We start from the raw sequence: 23,413 nt of genomic DNA on the forward strand, positions 1-23,413 counted from the left end.
GATTTTAAAAAGGAAGCATTAGGGACAAAATATGGTTTTAAATTAATGCTGAAGATTACCTTATAAAGTAACATTTTAATGGGCTAATTTTCAGGGATAATCTTGAGATACATGAAAAAGATTATGGAGACAGACAGTACAGTATTTTTAGTAGACCAGCTGGGTATCTGAGAACCTAAAAGGGTATGAAATTCTGAGCCTGGAAAAATATTACCAATACATAGCTACCTTGCTATGTCAATAGGGTCCCAGAGATAATACTTTAAAAAATAAACTTATCTGATCACATAGCAATACAGTCATTGCAGACAATGTGGAAAATATAGAAAAACCTAGATAAAATAAAAATAACACAAATTATATCACTACTGATAATATTTGGTGACATTTACTTACTAAAGTCCCTCCCTATTTTATTTTAACATTCAAAGAGGATCATTTTGTACATACTATTCTCTTTTCTTACATTTTTAAAACTTTTTATTTTCTATTGGAATCCAGCTGATTAACAACATTGTGATAGTTTCAGGTGGACAGCAAAGGGACTCAGCCATACATATACATGTATCCATTCTCCCCCCAACCCCCCTCCTATCCAGGCTGCCCCATAACATTGACTAGAGTGCCCTTTGCAATGCAGTGGGTTATCCATTTTAAATACAGCAGTGTGTACATGTTGATCGCAAACTCCCTAATTATCCCTTCCCTCATTCTTCTCCCTTCCATCATAAGTTCTGTACTATTATTCTTGCTGTTAAGTCGCTTCAGTTGTGTCCGACTCTGTGCGACCCCATAGATGGCAGCCCACCAGGCTCCTCTGTCCCTGGGATTCTTCAGGCAATAATACTGGAGTGGGTTGCCATTTCCTTCTCCACTTCTTTAATGAGTTTTTAAACATGTAACAGTAGCTTGCGAATGTTTCTCCTTGTTATTTATTACACCACATCATTTGCAACATCGAATGTTTCATCATCACAGTTTAACTACCCATTCTCCTTGAGAGATACTTAGAATCTTTGCAAATGCCCACTATTATAAACAGTGCTGAGATAAAATGTCTTTGTAGTTAAACTTTTGCATACATCCATGGTTAAACAAAGATTAATAAAACAAGCAAACAAACCAACCCAAATCAGCCTTGGTGGCATCTAAAATAAGTAATATGTAGAAAGCAGAAATAAATATCCAGGCACTATTAAGAGAGGACAGCAACTAGCCACCACATGGAAGGTGACTGTATGGTCTGTATTGGAGTCCAGCCTTTAATTCAGAGTGACACAAAAAAATTCCAAATGTGGGCTTTCAATGGGTTTCTTGGTCTCATGCAAAGCTCGGGGTTGTGAGTCATTGTTTAATTTTAGACGGGTACCTCATGCTTCCCGCCCCACCCTGCAGCACATGGCAATAGCTTTTCCCGTGCCTGGTGGGAAGGGGGGAGTAGGGGGTGGGCAAGATGTGCCTCTGTACCTGCTGCACTGTGCCCACCCTTGTGTCCCATGCTGGAACCGTCACCCCCCCATCTCCCCACCCCCTGGGGTGTCACAGAGCCAGCGGTGCTCTGCTTATGCATGCTTCTTTAAACATTTGTCTAATTTATCTCCCAAGATCGGATTCCTTTTTTACCACACCTCCCCCCGCACCCCCTCCCTGCCCAGGCTCTTGTCGTCCACAGTGGGGGCCTTTTACCCTCCTAGGTGAATCTTGCTTGGCAGTTTCTTCTGTTCTTACAAGAACATCTCAAAGCCTTTCAGATTTAAAGAAAACTCTGAAAGCTCCAAGCCAGGAGATTTGCGTGTGAACTTGGGCAACAGTGTTCTCAGTAACTGTTCTAACAAAGCAGCTCCCATGTTCCTGGTACAGTTGATTTGGGGGAGGGGATCTGAAGAGGTGCTCCAAGAATTCGTCGGTTCCTGGTCCTCTCAGGAGCTCCCGTGGCCCAGAAGCCGGAGCTGCAGGCTGGCCAGTCAGAAAGTGGGGTGGAGGCTGCAACAGGGAAAACACATGTCTTTTGCTCTCCAGTGGTTGCTCCCTAATCTGTCACCAGGGCAGCCTTGACAGATTGCCCAATGTCCTCTTCACCACCAGACCTGTGATGACCCACCACCTTCCTCCGCCCACACACTCCACGCTGTCAGATTCCCCCACTGTATGATCTGCGCTGAGCTCTGCACCCCACATGGCAGGGATGGCCTCAGTCTCCACACAAAACCAGGTTGTCATAGCAACACCCTGCTGGCCATGGCCTTCCATCTCCTCCCAAGTGATTTGTTGATTTCTTGCTTCCCTGTCTGGTCTGCCAGGGATGATTTCTGAGAAATATTTCACAAGAGCCAGTTCGAGTTCTTTTTAGCCATCATATTATTTTCTGTCAAAGTTATTTCCGGTAGAGTTTCTTTAGAAGCAATGTTGGTTCCCTTTGCCACTGACCAAGACTTAGAATAACGTTTGAGTCCATATGCCAGGACTCACACCCAACCTATTATATGGTTTTTTTTTTTTTGTATGCTAACCACAACAGCCCTATGAGACAAGTACCATTAAGAGGCTAAGTTTGCAAAGAACTCTTAGCTTATGGAGGTTAAGTAATTTTCACAAGTTTATGTTCTAAGTGAATTTTAAGAGCTAGACTGGACTTTGAATCTAGAGCCCAACACTGGCCATATTCAGTTCAGTTCAGTCTCTCAGTCATGTCCGACTTTGCAACTCCATGGACTGCAACACGCCAGGCTTCCCTGTGTATTCTGACCACCTCTTCTTAATACCTTCTGCTTCTGCTAGGTCCATACCATTTCTGTCCTTTGTTGTGTACTCTAATGTGTTCCTACAGTACAATCACTGCCCTGCTCTCAACTGAAATATAATCTTCTACTAGTGACTTTGACTTTCAAAAGCCACTCTATGGACTCATTGAGTGTAATTTTCAGAAATTTAACTATCTTCTTTACATTGATCAGAAGTTTTCTTCTCTAAAAATATTAGGAACTCTATACTATACCTAGAATTCTCCCTCACAGCAGATGAATTATTTTAACTACATGCTAAACTCTAAAGGATACTGTGGTGGATTCATGTCAATCTATGCCAAAACCAATACAGAATTGTAAAGTAAAAAATTAAAAAAAAAAAAAAAAAACTAAAATAAATAAATAAATAAACTCTAAAGGATAAAGTTCTTTTGGAGTTTTTAAAAATTTGTAATAGGAAATGGACCAAATTTTTTTCCAGAAATGTTTGCATATTTTAACGATATCTTCCCCAAAAGCTCTTGATTTAATTTCTTTATATGAGTTATATTTAATTATTCTTAAAATTAATCCTCCACTATAAACATTATTTTCTTCCAGAAAAATTTCAAGTAAATAAAAACAGTACTTAGAAAAGTATGAATTAGCTGCCAATCTATAATAGAGGGGCTTCCATGGTGGTGCAGTGGTAAAGAATCTGCCTGCAATGCAGGAGACCTGGGTTTGATCCCTGGGTTGGGAAGATGCCCTGAAGAAGGGAATGGCTACCCACTCCAGTATTCTTGCCTGGAGAATCCCATAGACAGAGCAGCCTGACCGGCTACAGTCCATGGGGTCATAAAGAGTCGAACATGACTGAGCAACTAACACTTCACTTCACTTCTTTAATAGAAAGGGCTGAGTTTTAGGTGTTATTCGCTGTTGTTCTAAAATGAGTTTAGAATAGAAGTCTGTCTATACGTCCCAAGCTGAGATAGGAGTCAGTTATAATTTCATTCATTAGGATCACAAATTTTCAAAATCATCAAAGAATTTAGCAACCAAGCAGTGCTTGAAAACTACATTTCTGTTCTGAGCATCTTGCAGTTCATAAGGTTGATTCACACCGAGGGAGCAGGTGACACTAGCTGACATTCCTCCAGACTTGAGTTCCACTGATTCATAAAGTACCTACAGAAACCTTTATCTTACAAAAATGTCACTCTGTCAGTGGTGAGTCTTTGGTTTTCTGTCTTCCATTTGTACGCATGGGTCTATACTATTTTGGAGTCCACAGATCATTTTATGTTGCAACCATAGTCTGAAATCTCTAATGGTCTCATCAGTCATGCAAGCACCAAATTATCAAACCCACACAAAGGAAGTAGATAGAAGTTGGTAAATGTGGCTTAGGCAAGAGATTTCCTTCCTCTTTGAGTGTCTTAAGAGTGGTTGAGATATTTCAGGGTGGTGTGGAGGGTGGAAGATCTAAAACACAAAAATCCTAAATGAATCTTCTCAAGAGAACACCTGATAAGATTCTACACAAGAGGTTTTTGTACATACAGGGATCCATGTGAAGATACATTAAATGGCAACTTGAAAACATGAGCAACATTTTAAGTATTAAAAAAAAACCCAATCCAAACCTTTAAACACAGTAGTACAGATTTGATCTTCATATTCAAAGTAAGAATGTCAATCTTTCACTTCTTAATTTCTATGATTTTTCTTTCTATGGATGCAAGTCCAACCTCAAATACTGTTCAGAAGGAGTAAATCTTGAAGCTTTCTAAAAGTAGGGGAGCTGGTACCCTTCTCGGGACCGAGCCGCGTGCTGGCCAATAGCCCCAATGAGTCACAGCTGGAATGTCCTGTGGTTAAGATTCTGCTCTGAAAACAAAATCAGGAGCAGCAGGCACCAACTGGTTTCCATGGTAACCGGTATTTGTGTACTTTGAGAAATGACTGTTCCTTTTTGTGTGGTAAATTTACGCGGGAATGAATTGTTGAGGTGACGTTAGCCATCTGTGTGAGGGTAAATAAAAAGTCCCTGATTTAATTAAGTGTAAACCTTAGAAAGACGTAAAATTGGATATGGGATTTTTTTTCTAGAGATTTTGTTCTACACTAATTAATTTATTTGACATTATATTTAAGCATTTCCATCAATGTCTATTTGATGCTTATTTTGATGTATCAGTCTCTCCCCTCCAAAGGCAAAAAGAAACTAATTGTTATTCATCACTGTTCCTCTCAAACCCCCTCCCTTTGCCCCCACCCCCCTATTCCATTCACAATGTGTTATTTAAGAGCCACTGGGATTCAGGGGCTCTCCTTCAATGGAGTAATCCCATCCGGAAGGAAGAAAAAAAAATCCCCTTCAAGTCATGTGAAAATGTCACATTTCTTAACCTTGCCGAGCTGGGAGGCAAAAACCCTACACTGATTCTGACCTTGAAGAATCTCAAATATGGTTCCTAACAATGTCACTATCTAGTATTTCAGAAGATCCATGAAGTTCAGGGCGACTGTGGTCCTAGAGAAATCTTACCTCGTTTTGCTGGATAAAGAAGAAGTAATTAAAGTTTTGGTCCCTGCACTAAAACCCAAAGTCCAAAATGAGCCTTTTGGAGTGGGGCAGAGTGGAGTGTTTTCTGGCTTATTATGCCTCAGCTTTGAAACAGTATGTTTATTTTTGTATTAATTAGTTTTGAATTGGAATTCATACACTAGGTTTAATAAAAGAACTCTGTGGATGAAATAAATACCCTACAGTGAAGCAGTAGTTTAGGAGTAAACAGATTGCAACACAGACTCCTCCCCTACCTCCACCTCCTGCAGTGGATGGTAGGGTCCAGATGGGAGGTGAGGGCTGTTTTTGTTTCCTCTTCTTTTTATTCTTTCTCTCATTTCTACCCCCTCTTTGTGATTTCTGTCAATCGTCTACAACCTTAGAAGCTTGATCGTAAATACACATATTCAAAGGAGCAGTATTTAAAAAATTAAAAGGAAGATGAAGGGCTAAGACTGTAAAATAACCCCATCTTTATCGTTTGTATAAAATACTTAGGTTTAGTACCTAAGGGGAGTGAGTGAGTGAGTGCAGTTGTAGGGGAAGTGGTTGCAATTCTTCACTGAAGCTATATCGGGAATCTACCCTGGACAAAGCCCTATACTGGGCTTTGAGGGGATTTGAAAGGTGGTCTGGGATCTAAGGAAACTTGAAATCAGTGGGGAAGAAAGGCACACATCTCTGTCACCAGAATGTGACCATTTCCACAAAGAAGCACAAGTGAAAAACTTAGGGATTTCAAAGGAAAGCTCATTTATGACTGTCTACAGGGATTATGGAAGGCTCTATAGAGGGGATTTGTAGAATTTGATTATGAAGTTTTCTATGCTCAGGTCAATATGTTTCAAAAGGTATTTTCTATCATAACATTTCAGCTAATAAAAATAATTTTATCAGTTTGGAATTTGTTGAATCCCAATGATACATTTACATACAAACATATACACATACACTCACATATACATGCACATGTGTGTACTCTCCAAGGGAAGAATAAAGGAAGCCCGTGATCAGACATTTTCCATTTTATTATAATAGGCAGCACATCCCAAGGGTAAGTGGAACAAAGTGTTTAATGTGGACACTAGGGAATGAAAAGAAAATACAATGTTCTGAGTCTTAAGGAAGCAAATCTTTCTGCATTATCATTATTTTTTCTTATTGAAGAAAGAGAGACGGCAGAAAGATTTTTTTTTTTTTTAGTTTGGAGATGTATCTAATGGAATTAAGCAGATAAAGTGTATACAACAGGGTATATAAATACCTCAGTGGGAAAATGGGCAAAGACCTCAGCAGAAAAGTTCCAAAAGAAGAAAAAGAAATGCACAAGAAACATGAAAAAAGTTCCAATCCCAAAGTAACAAATTCAGACAACTACAAACAGAAAACAGATTTGCACTATTAGCCCCAGTTTTAATAATAATTTTAGTCAAAACTGCCAAAGTTGCACTGCAAGAAATATTTCCATAAACTTCTGGTGGGAGAATAAATTTGTGTAAAATTTCTGGTAAGAAATTTAATAATACATATCTAGAGCCATGGAAGATTCTATTCTTTTGATTCACTCCCTTTAGAGGAATGCTTCCTAAAAGAACTTTAAACTATCAAACAAAGATTTATATTTATCTGCCCTCAAATTGGAAATATCTTAAGTGAACAATTGGAGAAGAAAATGGCAACCCACTCCGGTATTCTTGCCGGGGAAATCCCACAGGCAGAGGAGCCTGGTAGGCTGAAGTCCATGGGGTTGCAAAGAGCTGGACATGACTGAGCAAGGAGCACTAACTAACTAGTGAACACAGCAGAATTGTAATGTAAATACAGCATATTGCAGTATGTTATGCCACTCTTAAAAATGGTTACATAGCCTACTTAGTGACAACCTTAGTGAAAAATGGGGAACACAGTTAAATGTGTAGCCCAAATTGATATACACATATTCACACATTTCCTTGCACATAGATGTACATGTATATATACAAACAAATGAAAAAAATGGTAAGAGAAGCTTCTGGTATGAACAAAATATTAACAATGATTTGCTTTCAGTGGGGTTAATTTTTGTATTTTCCTTTCAGAGCTTTCTAAACTGTCTGATTGTTTATTAGTATTTATTTTTAAAACTTACAGTTGTAATACTGTTATTCATATGAATCCATCATGTGAACCCATCTCATCCAGGTCAGCATTTCCGTCTTCTGTGCCTGGATTATACCTTGGAGGGACCTCTCTCTGCATATAATTATCTATTTTTAATTCCTGGACTCAGCCCACCTCAGTAGATTTACCCTTAACTTTTGAACCAAGAAACAGCTTTAGCTGCATGCGTGGACCTTGCTCTTCATGCTGGTGTTTTCTCTCTGATTTCAGCTCTATGATGGCCCACAGCGGATGGGGCGCTTCTGTGGAACAGACCTTCCACCTTCAGGGAGCACCACAGGCTCCAAGTTTCATGTGCTGTTTTATACAGATGGAGTCGGTCACCACGAGAAAGGATTTCAGATGCAGTGGTTCATCCAAGGTAAGCTGCCCCCTGCTGATCTCAGTCATATTTGGTAGTTGCTCTTTGACCAAGAATCATTCTCTTTTCAATTCCACGTTTGAAAACAATTCCATCCACCAAAAGAGGAACACTAATGGTGCCAGGCTTTAGAAAGTTTACTCAGACATTGATGGCTCTAGGAGAATGGAGTCCTCTTAGGGTTCAGGTAGCAAGTGAAGTCCAAGTAGACAGGATTTGGGTATCCACTTTAGGAGGTGCAGCAGTAAGTCACTTACGAGAAGGAGGGAGCATCAGGAAGTTTCAAGGGGTGAAGACCTGAAGCTGGTTGTGGCAAGCAGACCACAGGGTGCGATGGAGTCTCTCGGGAGAGCTCAACAGAATGAGATTTAAGACTCACCTTGACATTGACCAGAGAAGGAGTGACAGGGAAAGAAAGGAAGGAGTAAGTCAGAGAGAGAAGGAGGGTGAGGGGGAGGATTGGGCTGTGAGGGGACTGAGCAGAAAGCCTGAGCCACTGATGCACTAAGCCACGGGCAGGCCATGCACTCGACGGGGGCACCTGAGAGCCTCCTGCAAGCTGGCGGATCTGCAAGCTGGCAGGCATCATTACTCCTGTGAAGAAGCAAATTTGTTTGAGACACAAGTTCTGAAACTTCTAGACTAACCCCATGTGACCCAGTGAAGAGGGAGAGGGCCCCAGGGCAGTGCTTCTCAGAACGGTCCCCCAAGGCAGTGTCTTGTAGAATCTGTAAGGAGGGCAGACTCTTGGGCCCCATCCCGGAAATGCCAAATAACAGACTATGAGGGAAACCCAATAGTCTGTGTCTTAACTACTGTCCCTGGTGAGTACATTGGAGAATCACTGTCCTAGAGTGACCCAGACCTGAAAATGTAGTCCATGTGAATATTTCATGAGCAGTTCTCAGCCAAGGGCAGAGGGCTCCCTCCTATGATTCAGTCAATCTGAGACAGAAGTGGAGTGGCCATGTTATACTTGGGATCACACACAGACATCCTAAGCTGTGGTCCCCCTGTCATAAACAGGGCAAGCCCAGAGTGAGAGCACCCAGAGGTGTATTGAGGGTTTTTAACATCATGGAGCATTAATTACATGCTCCACAACACTCAGTTCAGTTCAGTTCAGTCGCTCATTTGTGTCTGACTCTGTGACCCCGTGGACTGCAGCATGCCAAGCTTCCCTGTCCATCACCAACTCTCAGAGCTTGCTCAAACTCATGTCCATTAAGTCGGTGATACCACCCAACCATCTCATCCTCTGTCATCCCCTTCTCCTTCTGCCTTCAATCTTTCCAAGCAACAGGGTCTTTTATAGTATGTCGGTTCTTAGTATCATGTGGTCAAAGTATTGGAGTTTAAGTTTCAGCATCAGTCCTTCCAATGAATATTCAGGACTGATTTCCTTTAGGATTGACTGGTTGGATCTTCTTGCAGTCCAAGGGACTCTTGAGTCTTCTCCAAAACCACAGTTCAAAAGCATTAATTCTTTGGTGCTCAGCTTTCTTTAGAGTACAACTTTCACATCCATACATGACTACTGCAAAAACCAGAGCTTTGACTAGATGAACCTTTGTTGGCAAAGTAATGTCTCTGCTTTTTAATATGATGTCTAGGTTGGTCATAGCTTTTCTTCCAAGGAGCAGACTTCATGGCTGCAGACACCATCTACAGTGATTTTGGAGTCTAAGAAAATAAAGTCTGTCACTGTTTCCATTGTTTCCCCATCTATTTGCCATGAGGTGATGAGACTGGGTGCCATGATCTTAGTTTTTTGAATGCTGAGTTTTAAGCCAATATTTCACTCTCCTCTTCACTTTCATCAAGAGGCTCTTTAGTTCTTCACCTTCTGCCATAAGGATAGTGTCATCTGCATATTTGAGGTTACTGATAGTTCTCCTGGCAGTCTTGATTCCAGCTTGTGCTTCATCCAGCCCAGCATTTTGCATGATGTACTCTGAATATAAGTTAAAGAAAGAAAGAAAGAAAGAAAGTGAAGTCACTCAGTCATGTCCAACCCTTTGGGACCCCATGGACTATCGCCTACCAGGCTCCTCTGTCCATGGGATTTTCCAGGCAAGAGTACTGGAGTGGATTGCCATTTCCTTCTCCAGGGGATCTTCTTGACCCAGGGATCGAACCCAGGTCTCCTGCATTGCAGGCAGACACTATATAGTCTGAGCCACCAGTAGGGAGTAAGTTAAATAAGCAAGGTGACAATATAAGCCTTGACATACTCCTGTCCCAATTTGGAACCAGTCCATTGTTCCACATCTGGTTCTAACTATTGCTTCTTGACCTATACAGATTTCTCAGGAGGCAGTTAAGGTGGTCTGGTATCCCATCTCTTTAAGAATTTTCCACAGTTTGTTGTGATCCACACAGGCAAAGGCTTTGGCATAGTCCATAAAGCAGAAGTAAATGTTTTTCTGGAACTCTCTTGCTTTTTCGATCACCCAGCAGATGTTGGCAATTTGATCTCTGGTTCCTATGCCTTTTCTAAATCCAACTTGAGCATCTGGAAGTTCATGGTTCACGTACTGTTGAAGCCTTGCTTGGAGAATTTTGAGTATTACTTTGCTAGTGTGTGAGATGAGTGCAATTATGCGGTAGTTTGAGCATTCTTTGACATTGCCTTTCTTTGGGATTGGAATGAAAACTGACTTTTTCCAGTCCTGTGGCCACTGCTGAGTTTTCCAAATTTGTTGGAATATCAAGTGCAGCATTTTAACAGCATCAACTTTTAGGATTTGAAATAGGTCAACTGGAATTCCATCACCTCCACTAGCTTTGTTTGTAGCGATGCTTTCGAAGGCCCACTTGACTTTCCATTCTAGGATGTCTGGCTCTAGGTGAGTGATGACACCATTGTGGTTATCTGGGTCATGAAGATCTTTTTTATATAGTTTTTATAGTTCTTCTGTGTATTCTGGCCACCTCTTCTTAATATCTTCTGCTTATATTAGGTCCAAACCACTTCACACACAACTGAAGATCCCTATTATATACTCAAGAGTGTAAGGTGTTCTGTTATTGTGAGCTGGAGATTGAGACAAGTATGGGAGTTTTGGGGCTTCCCTAGTGGTTCAGGTGATAAAGAATTCACCTGCAATGCAGGAGTCCCAGGTTCGACCCCTGGGTCAGGAAGATCTCCTGCAGAAGGGAATGCCAACCCACTCCACTATTCTTGCCTGGAGAATTCCATGGAGAGAGGAGCCTGGTGGGTTACAGTCCATGGGATTGCAAAGAGTCAGACATGACTGAGTGACTAACACACAAACACACACAGGTCAGTATTTAAAAATATTTGATGGTAAGCCACAGTATAATTGAAATATAGATTATAAATTCCCAAGCACATGAACTGTGATAATTAAAGTTGTGAAAGTTCTGCATTGTCCTCTTCATCAAGATTTAACCTTGGAATGTCAATTTTTTTGATCTATTAAATGAAGGGCCTGAATTGATTCATCTTTGTAATACAGCCCATCTTTAGTATTCTGTGATTCAGAAATAGGGTGACTTAAATGCCTGACTCAAAGGGAGCTAGAGACAGTGTGGAAAGACCTAGAAGAAATAGGAAAATCTTGGAATGTGACCCAGATTTTCAAGGGCAAGGGGTATTTTCCAGAACAGTTTCTCAAACTTCCTTGTGGATATGCAATACTGGAGATCTTGCTAAGAAGCAGATTCTGATGTACGCACTGAGGTAAGGCCCATGACTCTGCAGTTCTGAGAAGTTCCTAGGTGATGCTGATGGGATATCTCTGTAGACCACACTTGGACAGTTTTCTCTTCTTTAATCTCTGAAGCAGTCTCTGAAGCAGTGAGGTTCTTCCTCACTGGGGGCCCAGCTCTTATCCTTCCAACACTGAGACAGAAAGTGGAAAGTAAGAAATGCCAATCACAAGGCTTAGGGACTAGGGACATGGTCCTCAGCCCAAGATACGCAGCGCTGGAATTACCTGGAAGTTTTCCTGAGTACCAGTGCATGGGTTCCAACATGCAGAGATGGGGTTCCATTGATCTGCAGTGGGACCTTGACTATCCTTAATTATGAAAAATCTTCCTAAGGAATTCTGCCATGCAGCTAGGGTGGACAATTTTAGGAGCAGTACTTTATTTTGCTGGCAGTATCCTTCTCTTCAGTAGACTGCTTCCTCTCCCCTCCTGGCTGTTATAGTCATACCAGCCCAGGGCCAAACTAAGGAGTGTGACTTCACGGTCATTATTGGCTACACTGCATAACTACCTCACTAAGACCACACCAAGGAAGATGATTTAATGGATAACTTTGGGTACACTGGATGACTGTGTCATGGGTTCCTCCAGTCAATGTACTAGGCATGGCTGAATCCTCTCCTGAAAGCTTTGGGTTCTGGTTGGGAAAAGCTTTTTCTTCCAGGCCCATTTGGAAACTGTCTTCATTTGGGAAAGTCAAAGACACCCTCTGTCTGGTCTCTTTTCCTGTTTATTATTTCAAAACTTACTCCCAATCACTGAAAACTTGCTAGGCTTGGAACCAGAGTTAAGCAATATTTCACAGAGCAATATTTTGCCAGATGGGGCCAGAACTGAACAATTTTTTTTTAAACTCTGTGTTGCCCACTAGATATAAATTATGTTTGGGAAGGACTCTCTAGAAGGGGAACTGTTAGTGATCTAGATCTGTGCAAAATTAACTCTCATATTCAGTAGCTACACAGCCCTGAGTTTATACTCTGCCTCTGAACTAGGTCCTTAATTCAAGACAGCCCAAGAAGAGGGGACAACAGGAACCAGGGTCAGGAAGGAGGTCTCTGATGGAGGAGGTTCCCTCACTTCTCACCCACTGTTGGTAAATTAAAGACATAGATCTGATTTTTAGTCATCCATCTGTTCCTTCCACAGATATTAAGGAACTGTTTGGAGCCAGGTACTGTGCTAGGGCTGGGGACCCTGAGTGACTCCTATCTGCAGGCCTGGGTCCTACTCTCAGAAGTAGCCATCTAGCAAATAAACGCACAAATCTATATAATATCAGCTGTGTGATGATGCACCGGGAGCACACAAAAGGCGATTTGACGTGCACAGGAGGCTAGTGTTTGAGGGTGGGATGTTTGAACTAAAACCTAAGACTCAGCAGGAGTTAAGCAGGCAAAGAGGAGAAGGGGAAGGGTTCCTAGTAGAAGAAGGACCCTGAAGTGGGAGGGAGCAGGTTGAGGGTGAGGGGCCCACAGGCCAGGGCGGCTGCAGTCCAGTTTCACAGGGAACTATGCTGGGGGAGCTGGAGAGTGAAGCAGTTGCTTTGGGTCCCCCACTGTTAGGGGCTCAGGCCAGATAGGGGTCATACCCTCTCTTTCCTGCAAACCCTTCTGATGTCAGATAATTTTCTTTTTATGCATCTTTTTTGGGGAGATTATCTGGACATTGAAGCATTTATGACCTTGAAGTATCACGTGTACATACAAAGAAAAAAAAATGAGTCACATCTAACCATGTTCACTGGAAATAATATGTTAGTTTTCAGTTCTTTGTTTTTCTTGTAACTTAAAAAAATTTATACAGTTTTTGAAGGTTACTTTCCATTTACAGTTATTACAAAATATTGGCTGTATTTCCCATGTTGTACAATATATCTTTGAGTCCATCTTATACCCAGTAGTTTGGTACCTTCCCCTCCCCTCCCCCATATTGCCCTATTCCTTCCCTCCCTCCCCACCAGTAACCACTAGAGTTTGTTTCTAGTTCTAGCAACACTAGATAGAGTTTGGTCCCTCTGTGAGTCTGCTTCTCTTTTGTTGTTGTTATATTCACTAGTGTGTTGTATTTTTTTATATTCCACATGTAAGCAGTATCACACAGGCCAAATGGATTTTTGTATTAAAATCCAAAATAAAATGCAAAATACAGAGAAATAAATATAAAACAAGTACAAGAGCCAAACAATACAATTAAAAGTGCGTCTCAATTTTTTAAAGTACAGTAGAAATATTCTTGAATGTGTATGTGTGTATATGCACGTGTGTCCACACGTGTCGTTGAGCACAGCCCCTTCGAATCTCCATCTCAGAATCAGGATGCAGTGGCCAGAGCCCAGGACACCCAGGCTGACACTGGCTGGGAATCTGTTCTCGCTCACCTGATCAAAGCAACTGCCTCTTCCCACTAGAATCAGATCTCCTTTCAGGCCTCTCTCCCCTCTCACTCTCTCCTAAATATGCAGGGAGAACTCCAAAACCCTCTTCATCACGATATCAGAATCGGCAGTGGCATCATTTCCTGACCATGGCTGCTGGAGGAGAATCCCCATGCACGTCATTCATGTGGCCCACTAATCCATAAACCCACTCTCAAAATGTGCCTCTGTGTGGCTCACACAAATCTTCTATTTGCTCTAAAAAAATGGGCCCACAATCCGGGCTTTCTTTGTGGGCCCATCTTTAAAGCGGCACTGTAGATGTGAGCCTTGCCTTTCTGCAAACCATCAAAGAGAATCCCACTCTGCAAAGAAAGAAATGGCCACAGTTGCACTGCCTGGCTAAACGGTCCACAGTATTCAGCGCTGACAGCATTGTCTGGGGGCTGCATTCGGCTCAGAGGCCTGCGTCTGGGTTGCTGAAGGAAATATAGAACTTTCTGAGCGCTGTGTGAATAGGGCCCCCCAGGCCAGCTGCATACACCCCCTCACCCACTCTGGTCACCCCTCCCAGGGGCCCTCTTTCACTTGGCAATGGAATCCGGCAAACAAACAAGGTCAAGGAGCTTTGTGAGTGAAAGAGTGACATTTGCCAAGGGAGAACCGCCCCACCCCCCCAATTGGGAGCAGCAGAGGAAGGGAGAAGGGCACGGATGGGAGGTGATGTCACCCTGAACTCTCACAAAGGAGAGCCTGGCCTTTTCTTTGCAGAGACGGATGACATCAGCCTCTTGAATAGGGGCTGTTTCCATTTTATCATCTTTTTAGCTAGTAATGAGATTTCTCGAGCCTTGAGGGTTTTTCAGAAATTGGCTGGGGGTTTATGAAAGCCGTATCCTGATCCCTGCAAGATTGGCTTTATTTGAATGTGAGCCAGTGCCTTCTTGACCACCTGTGGACATGCGGAACTGTGTCAAAGTGCTTCTAAAAAAATGCATTTTAAGAGTCCTGGCCAAGAGCCTTCTTGAGGTCAGCCGTGTTTCCTGTAAACCTTCCCTCTGTTCTTTCCCTCAGGGGGTCATTTCAACAGTCTTTGTTATTGTTGGTCTTTCAGGGGAATTCTTCTAATTTGCCATTTTTATTCCTTTTGTGACTTAGACTTTGTGGGCTGGAGTTTCTGGGAGGCTCACCTTTTGAAGACAAAGGTTTTATCTTTTGTAATTCTGTTGGCCATTGGCCTTACAGGCAAGTGCTGGGCAATTGGCCTGAGAGTGTGGGACCCAATAAACTGGGCTCTGTGAGCAGATCCGTGGGTCTCCCTCCAAAGACTAGGCAGTGTGTGGTTTTGCATCATGTGGTAGTGATTACTCCAGGCCTCTGAACGGGACATGTTTCATTCAGTCATTCATTCAGTCAACCAACCGGCGTATATTTACTCATGACCAGGATCTGGGCTTGGTGCTTGTAGAATGTAGAGAGTATATTTGTTTGCTCAGGCCGCCATAATAGAATACCACACTTCAGGTGGCTTAAACAACAGAAATGTATTGCTCACGGTTCTGGAGGCTGAAGTCCAAGATCCAGGTGCTGGCAGGTTTGGTTTCTCCTGAGGCTTCTATGTTTGGACTTGCAGATGACAGCCTTCAGAGTGATTGGCCAGAGACAGCCTGGAAACTAACCCCATCACCACAAAACCCAAGACTATGAGGCACACGGCAGAGCAGTTCTCCTAGGTGTCCTTACCCTCCTCCTTTCTGCCCGGGCACCCCATCAATAAAGTCTCCTGGTTCATCAGCACATGTGTGTCTTTGGACACTTCATTTCCAGCTGTTAGACAGGAGCTCAGTGTAAAGCCCGGGAAGGGCTCCTCCTTCCTGCTACATGTCCTTGCATGGCCTGTCTACGTGAACCTACTGATGTCTCTGTGTCCGAGTTTTCTATTTGTGTAAGGAGGCCAGTCAGGCTGGATTAGGGCCCCTTCTGGGAGCCTTACTCTGCCTTTATCACCGCTTTAGTAGCCCTGTGTCCAATGCAGTCACATTCTGAGGTGCTGTGGGTTAGTGCTTCAGCGTGTTGATTCTCGGGGGGCAGTGGGAGAGACACAGTTCAGCCCATAACAGAGCAGAAGGAGACAGCATCCTTGACCTTAAGGAGGTGGTCAGGTGGTAGGGGAGACAGACAGACACATGAGTGCAGAATCCATAACTGTGATGCCCTGGGGGCTGGGGGGAGACCTAGGCCGGCCTCAGGTCTCCTTTGAGAGGCCCTCCAGGCTGCTTTGATATGTGCACTGAGTTTTAAAGAAGAAACAAGAAATCAGTCAAATATCTGGGAGAAAAAGACATTTCTAAGCAAAAGCAGGGAGTCTTGAGTTGACGGTGCCAAAGGTTTTCAACAGGCAAATATTTCATGTAGAGTAGGAGTCCCCAACCTCTGGGATCCAATGCCTGATGATCAGAGGTGGAGCTAAGGTAATAATAATAGAAATAAAGTGTATAATAAATGTAATGCACTTGAATCATCCCATGACCATCCTCTTCACCCTGGTCTGCGGAAAATTTGTCTTCCACAAAACTAGTCCCTGGTGCCAAAAACGTTGGGGACTGCTGATCTAAAGCACAGGTTCCAAACACCAACCCCAAATAGCTTATTGGGATTCAAAATTGCTCCTTGAAAATATCTTATTCTTTATGTATAAAGCATAGATACACAGAGTACAGAGCAGATATATAGTATATCTGTGATATTAAATTTTTTGAGCAGTTGGCAAAAATATCCAACAGCCTCCTTAGAAGGGCAATAATGAACAAATAACAGAAAATCCTGAGCTGAAGGGAGGCAGAAGCCGAGGCAGATCGGGTTGTCAGAGCCTAGTGGATAAAGGCCATTGCAAGAGCTTAGATTTTATTTCGTGTAGTCCGTCCTGTCTCCTGCTTCTGTGAGATGCAGACATCCACAGCAATCTGGAGGTGCAGTGCTCACAGGGAAAGTGATTTTTAAATTGTGGTCAGCAGAGATTCTGGGGCAGGCTTGTAAGGCTGGGCTGTGAATCATACTGTCTAGTCCTCATCTCAGGCCGAGACCTTTCTCTCTGCTGCTGACGAATTGCTCTCCCGTGTCATTTCCTGCTGGGCGGTAATAGAATGTCCCAGAGAAAAGCGGTAAAACACTTCTCCCACTCTGCCTCGAAAGTAACTTCATCTGTGCTCAAGAATGTGTCCTTTGTTCAGTAAATCTGTAAGCAAGCTCTTGATAAAGACAGATGGATAAAAGCATAGACTCCCGTGATTGATTATGTAGTGTGATGAAGAAATCTTCTTCAGTTTGGGTCAAAATTTAAGTAAAAGAAAAACCTTTTAAAAACGTTAGTTCTGTTTAATTTAAAAGTTATTTCCCCGACTGTTAACTAGGCTTTCTTCTTAGCATTAGCATTTACACATGCTGTATCCTGCTGTACTTATTCTGGCCACTTCAGCATATTTGATATTTTGGATTTTTGTCTTTGTTGCTCTTGGAAAACGTTTAAGCCAGGAGATTGAAAGTTGTGTGCAGTCTTAGTGGAGAATCAAAGCACAGATTGTTGTATTATGATACTGTGTCTGATTTTTATTTAGGGCAGATTCTCACTTAACATCTTTTTTGGAAAGAAGTTCTTAATGGATAATGGTCATGTAAAAAGGAATCTGTTTGGAAGTTTGTAAAGTTGGGATGATAACATATGAAGAAAATCACCCAACTCTTCTTGCCTTGGTTTCACAATTTTTCCAGCAAGGTCCTAGTAATGAGAGTCTACACTGAACCTATGTAGACATTTCACTATGAGTGGAAAAGTTAAATCCTGACATTATTTGCTTCCCTGACGACAACAGAAAATACACATACACATAGTTGACCTTCATGCAATGTTGGCTCTATGTCTCGTAACCAGTGGCGACCTTGTAGAAATCTGGCATCCCAGTTCCCACGTCGCTACTGTGTGAAAGGCTGAGCTCTATTTCCATCGCTACTTTTCCAAACAGTTAAAAAAAAAAAAAAAAGTAAAAGTAACCCTCAAACAACCATGACCTTCCCAAATCATACATTGCACAACTTGTAATAGTCCTTGAGATTTGGGCCATAAAGCAGGGCTTTCTCAAATCTTCTATTTGTATTCTGGTTGCTTGGCAACAATACCCCTGATGGACACTGCACACACTTTCCAGGGGATTCCACACTTTTCTGTACAACATGAAAAAAGAAACCACACATTTTTTTTTTATAGTTTCAAGTTTTGTAGCAGCCCCAAATGACTAAATCAACACAAAATGAACATGATGTTCTATATAGAACATACTTTTTGTCCCCAGAGATTTCTCTTTTTGAGCATTTACTTAAATATTGCCATAATTAGGTCTGACCTTGGGTGTCCAAGGGCTTGTATTTTTGTATATGCCCCTGAACATTCAGAGAAACTAAAGCCAGCCTTCAGTGGACTTGACTCACAAAATCAAGAGTGAATCTCCAGTGTGAGACAGTAACTACATTCTGGAAGGTTTAATCTAATTCTGAATTCTCTGTTTAAGTAATGAAATTGACATACCTTGTCTCTGATTTCTTTCTCCTTCCTATTATACTTACAGACTACTCACAGGCCAAATAATAAAGATTTTGCTACTTATATGTAATTAAAAAAATTTTTTTACATGTTTTACTTTCTTTGGCCTTGCTGTGAGGTATATGGAATCTTAGTTACCTGACCAGGGATTGAACCTGAACCCCCTGCATTTGAAACACAATCTTAACCACTGGACCACCAGTGAAGTCCCCCTAAATGTAATTTTAAATTTATTTTAAGACATTAATGATGATAAAAGTAAAACCATGTTGCCTTATTAACAGCAAACAAAAATATGCTTTACATGATTGGTGCACTGATTTAATTGATACCTCATTTATTATTACTAGACCAAGTAATTATCTAAAATTTTGATAATATAATTTTTGAAAAGTTGGTGCTTTTCATGTGCTGGATTTTACCATGTGCTGGATTTTTTGGCTAACACTTTAAAAATACAATCTCTTTTCTTCTCTTACTAATTCTCTGAAACCAGCATCTCATCCCCATATTATAGATAAGAAAATTGAGGAAGGAATCTTAGAAAAAGTTAAGTAACTTCCTCAAACTCACAGTGATGGAATGAGGACACAACTAAGTGTGTGGTGTTGAACACCCAAGCCTGTGTTTTAAACAGCTGCACTCTGCCTACAAGCAAATAGTTTTCCCCCAGTTTTTCATTGCAAAAAAGATGGAGTAATATTGCAATGCAGAGAAGGTCAGAGCTTACAGTAGGTAATTTCACAGCTAAGTTCCCACTGAGGATAATGGGTGTTTTCAAATGAACGTCTGCCATCTTTCCCAAGTAAATAATGTTCCAGTTCCAAGGTCTTCCTTCTAAATTGCACAGTTTCTTCTTTCTTCATGGTCTCCACAGCAATGAAGGGGTGAAGTTCATTACGTAGTGAACAACTAGTTCAAAATAGCTGAGACTGCTTGTCTGTCCTTCAACACAGTATCTGCTTCTTCATAAAGTTTCTTTCTCTGGAGTGGCTGCATATGGTTGCAGTAATGGTACAGTTTGAGTGGAGGTAGACCACAGAGATCATCTAATCTGTTACCATGGTTTAGTTATGCAAAATAGCTTGCAAGAGAAGTGATACAAAGTGATGGTAGCTACCCCATAAGAGATTAGTTGGATGAAGTGAATGGATGAAGTTTGATGAAGTGACTGGAGCTGATCTTCAATAATTTAAAAATGTCTAAGAGAGAATGATTGATTTCTTCTGAATTGTTAAGAAGATAATTTCTATTGGGAAACCATTTTTTATTTTGGTTGGAATGAGTACATGTGATGAAAGAGGATGTAGTTAATCAAAATGAAAAGATGACAAGATCTACTATACGTCTCTGGGTCAAAAAGATTTTTATCCTTTCATGCAAAGGAAATGAAAATTCATATTATGTGTTGTTGTTGTTCCGTCTCTCAGTTGTGTCCAACTCTTTGCAACCCCACAGACTGCAGCATGCCAGGCTTCCCTGTCCTTCAATATCTCTTGGAGTTTGCTCAAACTCTTATGTCCATTGAGTTGATGATACCATTCAAGTGTCTCATCTTCTGTCATCCCCTTCTCCTCCTGCTCTCAATCTTTTCCAGCATTCGGTGTCTTTTCCAGAGTCAGCTCTTCACATCAGGTAGCCAAAGTGTTGGAGCTTCAGCATCAGTCCTTCCAGTGAATATTCTGGGTTGATTTCCTTTCGGATTGACTGGTTTGATCTTCTTGATGTCCAAGGGACTCTCAAGAGTCTTCTCCAGCACGACAGTTTAAAGGCATCAATTATGTGAAAAGTCCTAAAATACGGGTACATTGAGTTCATGTTTCTCTCCGGTATAGTAAGCTGAAACACTTCAGTTCAGATTCAGGACATCTTAGAGAGTCCAATGGCTATGATGATTTTAATTTTGAACATTAATATGACATCTTATGTGGGAATTTAAAAGTCATTTAAAAACTATGGACAGCATTGATTTTGAGCTTCTTTGTATAATCCTTGTATCTATTTTCCAGGTCATTAACTTCATGTTATAACCATGTTCTTTCACTCTTTTTTTTTTTTTTTTTCCTATCCCTACCATTGAAAACTGATTACTTCATATCCATTGCTGTATGGAACACATTTAGACAAAATGACTATCACAAAGTCTGGGGCAGTGATGAAATCACTGTGTAAGATGAAACTCTAACCAGTGACCCTAAAATCTAGAGTTGGCTTCTCCTAGTGTTGTACCTAGCCTAAGTTTGTCTCTAGTTTTGTCAACTTTGTGCTGAGTCTGAATGTTTCTGTCCCCTCAAAATTTATGTGTTGAAACCTAACTCTTAAGGTGTTAGTATTAGGAGTGGGGCATTTGGGAGGTGATTAGGTCATGAGCATAAAGCCCTCATAGCTGGGAGGCCTCACCCCTTCCACGATGTTATGTGTACACCCAGAAGAAAGCCCTCAGCTCACTTCCTAGGGCGACTGTAACAAAATACCACAACTGGGTAGCTTAACAAAACAGAAATGTATTCTTTCACAGTTCTGGAGTCTTGAAGTCCAAAATCAAGGTCAGCCTGGCCATCCCTCTGAAGGCTCTAGAGAAGAATCCTTCCTTACCTCTTCGAGCTTCTATTCATTGCTGGGAACCCTCGGCTTTCATTGGCTTGATGACATGTAACTTGAGTGTCTGTTTCCATCTTCCCATGGCCCTCCTCCTTCTATGTCTCTGTGTCCAAATCTCTCATCTCTTTGAAGGGCACCAATTATACTGAATTTCAGCCCCTGTCTAATCCAGCATGGCCTCATCTTAACTTTATAACATCTGCAAAGACCCTTTTCCCAAATAAGGTCAGATTCACAGGTTCCTGGGGAATACCATTCAACCCAACACGGGAGCTTCTGCAGCTTTGACCACTCTCCCCTCTCTTGGAGTCTCTGGCTTTTGTCTTCCTTCTAACTTCTTTCCCCTCTGGAGAATTTCCCATTCCTTGGTCTTTGCATTACCTCATTTCCTTCTCTGATTTCATGTCATGATTGCTCCTCTCTGTCATCAGAGAATCAGTGCTAACCCACAAAATCCCCCCCCCACAAATTGGACTAACAAGTGAGTCAGATGCATTTGGGAGCCCCACTCATGGCTTTGTCTTCAAAGAGGGCTGTTGACCTGATTTTCAGTTCAGTTCAGTTCAGTCGCTCAGTTGTGTCCAACTCTCTGCGACCCCATGAATTGTAGCACGCCAGGCCTCCCTGTCCGTCACCAACTCCCAGAGTTCACTCAAACTCACGTCCATTGAGTTGGTGGTGCCATCCAGCCATCTCATCCTCTGTCGTCCCCTTTTCCTCCTGCCCCCAACCCCTCCCAGCATCAGAGTCTTTTCCAATGAGTCAACTTTTCGCATGAGGTGGCCAAAGTACTGGAGTTTCAGCTTTAGCATCATTCCTTCCAAAGAACGCCCAAAGGACTGATCTCCTTTAGAATGGACTGGTTGGATCTCCTTGCAGTCCCAGGGACTCTCAAGAGTCTTCTCCAACACCACAGTTCAAAAGCACCAATTCTTCAGTGCTCAGCTTTCTTCACAGTCCAACTCTCACATCCATACATGACCACTGGAAAAACCATAGCCTTGACTAGACGGACCTTTGTTGGCAAAGTAATGTCTCTGCTTTTGAATATGCTATCTAGATTGGTCATAACTTTCCTTCCAAGGAGTAAGTGTCTTTTAATTTCATGGCTGCAGTCACCATCTGCAGTGATTTTGGAGCCCCCCAAAATAAAGTCTGCCACTGTTTCCACTGTTTCCCCATCTCTTTCCCATGAAGTGATGGGAACAGATGCCATGATCTTAGTTTTCTAAATGTTGAGCTTTAAGCCAATTTTTTCACTTTCCTCTTTCACTTTCATCAAGAGGCTTTTTAGTTCCTCTTCACTTTCTGCCATAAGGGTGGTGTCATCTGCATCTGATTTTAGTCTTCTCTTTTAGGATGAGCACCTATCATTTGCCTTTCTCCTACATCCCAGGACTGTGGCATATACTTTTATACTATTGAGGGATTAACTGATAAAACCAGTCACCTCTCAAGGTTTGCAGCAGAGAAAGTTTTTATTTTTAAATTATAGAAAAACTATTAAAATGGAAACCATTCATTTTAATGAAGTATATGAACATCACCATTTGTTTAAAATTGATTTTTACTGTACTCTGGCTTTTCAGCTTCTTTTTAACACTGATCACTGATTTCTCAGACATTTCCCTCCAAGGTTAGTGGGTGAGGATGTGAAGATGTCCCATTTGGGTCCATTCTCTGTTGCTTTTCATCCAACATCAGGGAGCTTGGGCCATGCCACTCCCAAGCTGGCAGGTCTCCTGGTGCTCTTGGTTTATGGAACACAGTTTCAGGAAAATGCCAAGTTTAAAGAGGTTTGAGCAACTGTAATTGCAGGAAACACAGAATATGCTTTTAAAACTTTGTGCCTCTAATTCCATGCAACCCTTTCTTTGCTGATTTGCTTTTATTAAAACTCTTGTGTTAAAAGCAAAAAATAAAAAAACAACCAAACCACCCCAAACCTTGAGGGTGGAACATACATAGACTATGCTTCTCACTGCCATTGTTCCAGAATTTTATAACTCACTGCTTGTTTTAGATCAAACTTATGAACAAAGAAACCCCAAAACAGTGTTAGCAACGTTCTTCTATGGAAAAGATTTAAGTTATCTTCACAAGTGCGCAGGTTTAACAACTTTTAACTCTTTCTTGTTATGAGTTCTGTAGATCAGCATGCTTCCTGCTGATAAGGTAAACGCTTCCTTTCAGCTGATGACTGGGAGTTTGGAGGAAAACAGAATCAAACAGATGATCAGTCACCAGAACTAAAAGCTTTTAAAGATTAACTAATTATAACTGA

The 23,413-nt window shown here is 41.7% G+C and overlaps 1 protein-coding gene across 1 annotated transcript in view; it reads left to right on the forward strand.

The window, feature by feature from the left end:
* The window catches only part of CUBN (cubilin), a 263,097-nt gene that overhangs the window by 90,266 nt on the left and 149,418 nt on the right, over window positions 1-23,413 (forward strand). Inside the window, exon 28 of the mRNA XM_040248967.1 lies at window positions 7,669-7,819. Within this exon, the coding sequence (XP_040104901.1) occupies window positions 7,669-7,819 (151 nt within the window). The remainder of the gene's footprint in view (window positions 1-7,668; window positions 7,820-23,413) is intronic.

This window comes from Oryx dammah, unplaced genomic scaffold (assembly GCF_014754425.2).
Source record: "Oryx dammah isolate SB20612 unplaced genomic scaffold, SCBI_Odam_1.1 HiC_scaffold_10, whole genome shotgun sequence".
In the NCBI taxonomy this organism is placed as follows: Eukaryota; Metazoa; Chordata; class Mammalia; order Artiodactyla; family Bovidae; genus Oryx; species Oryx dammah.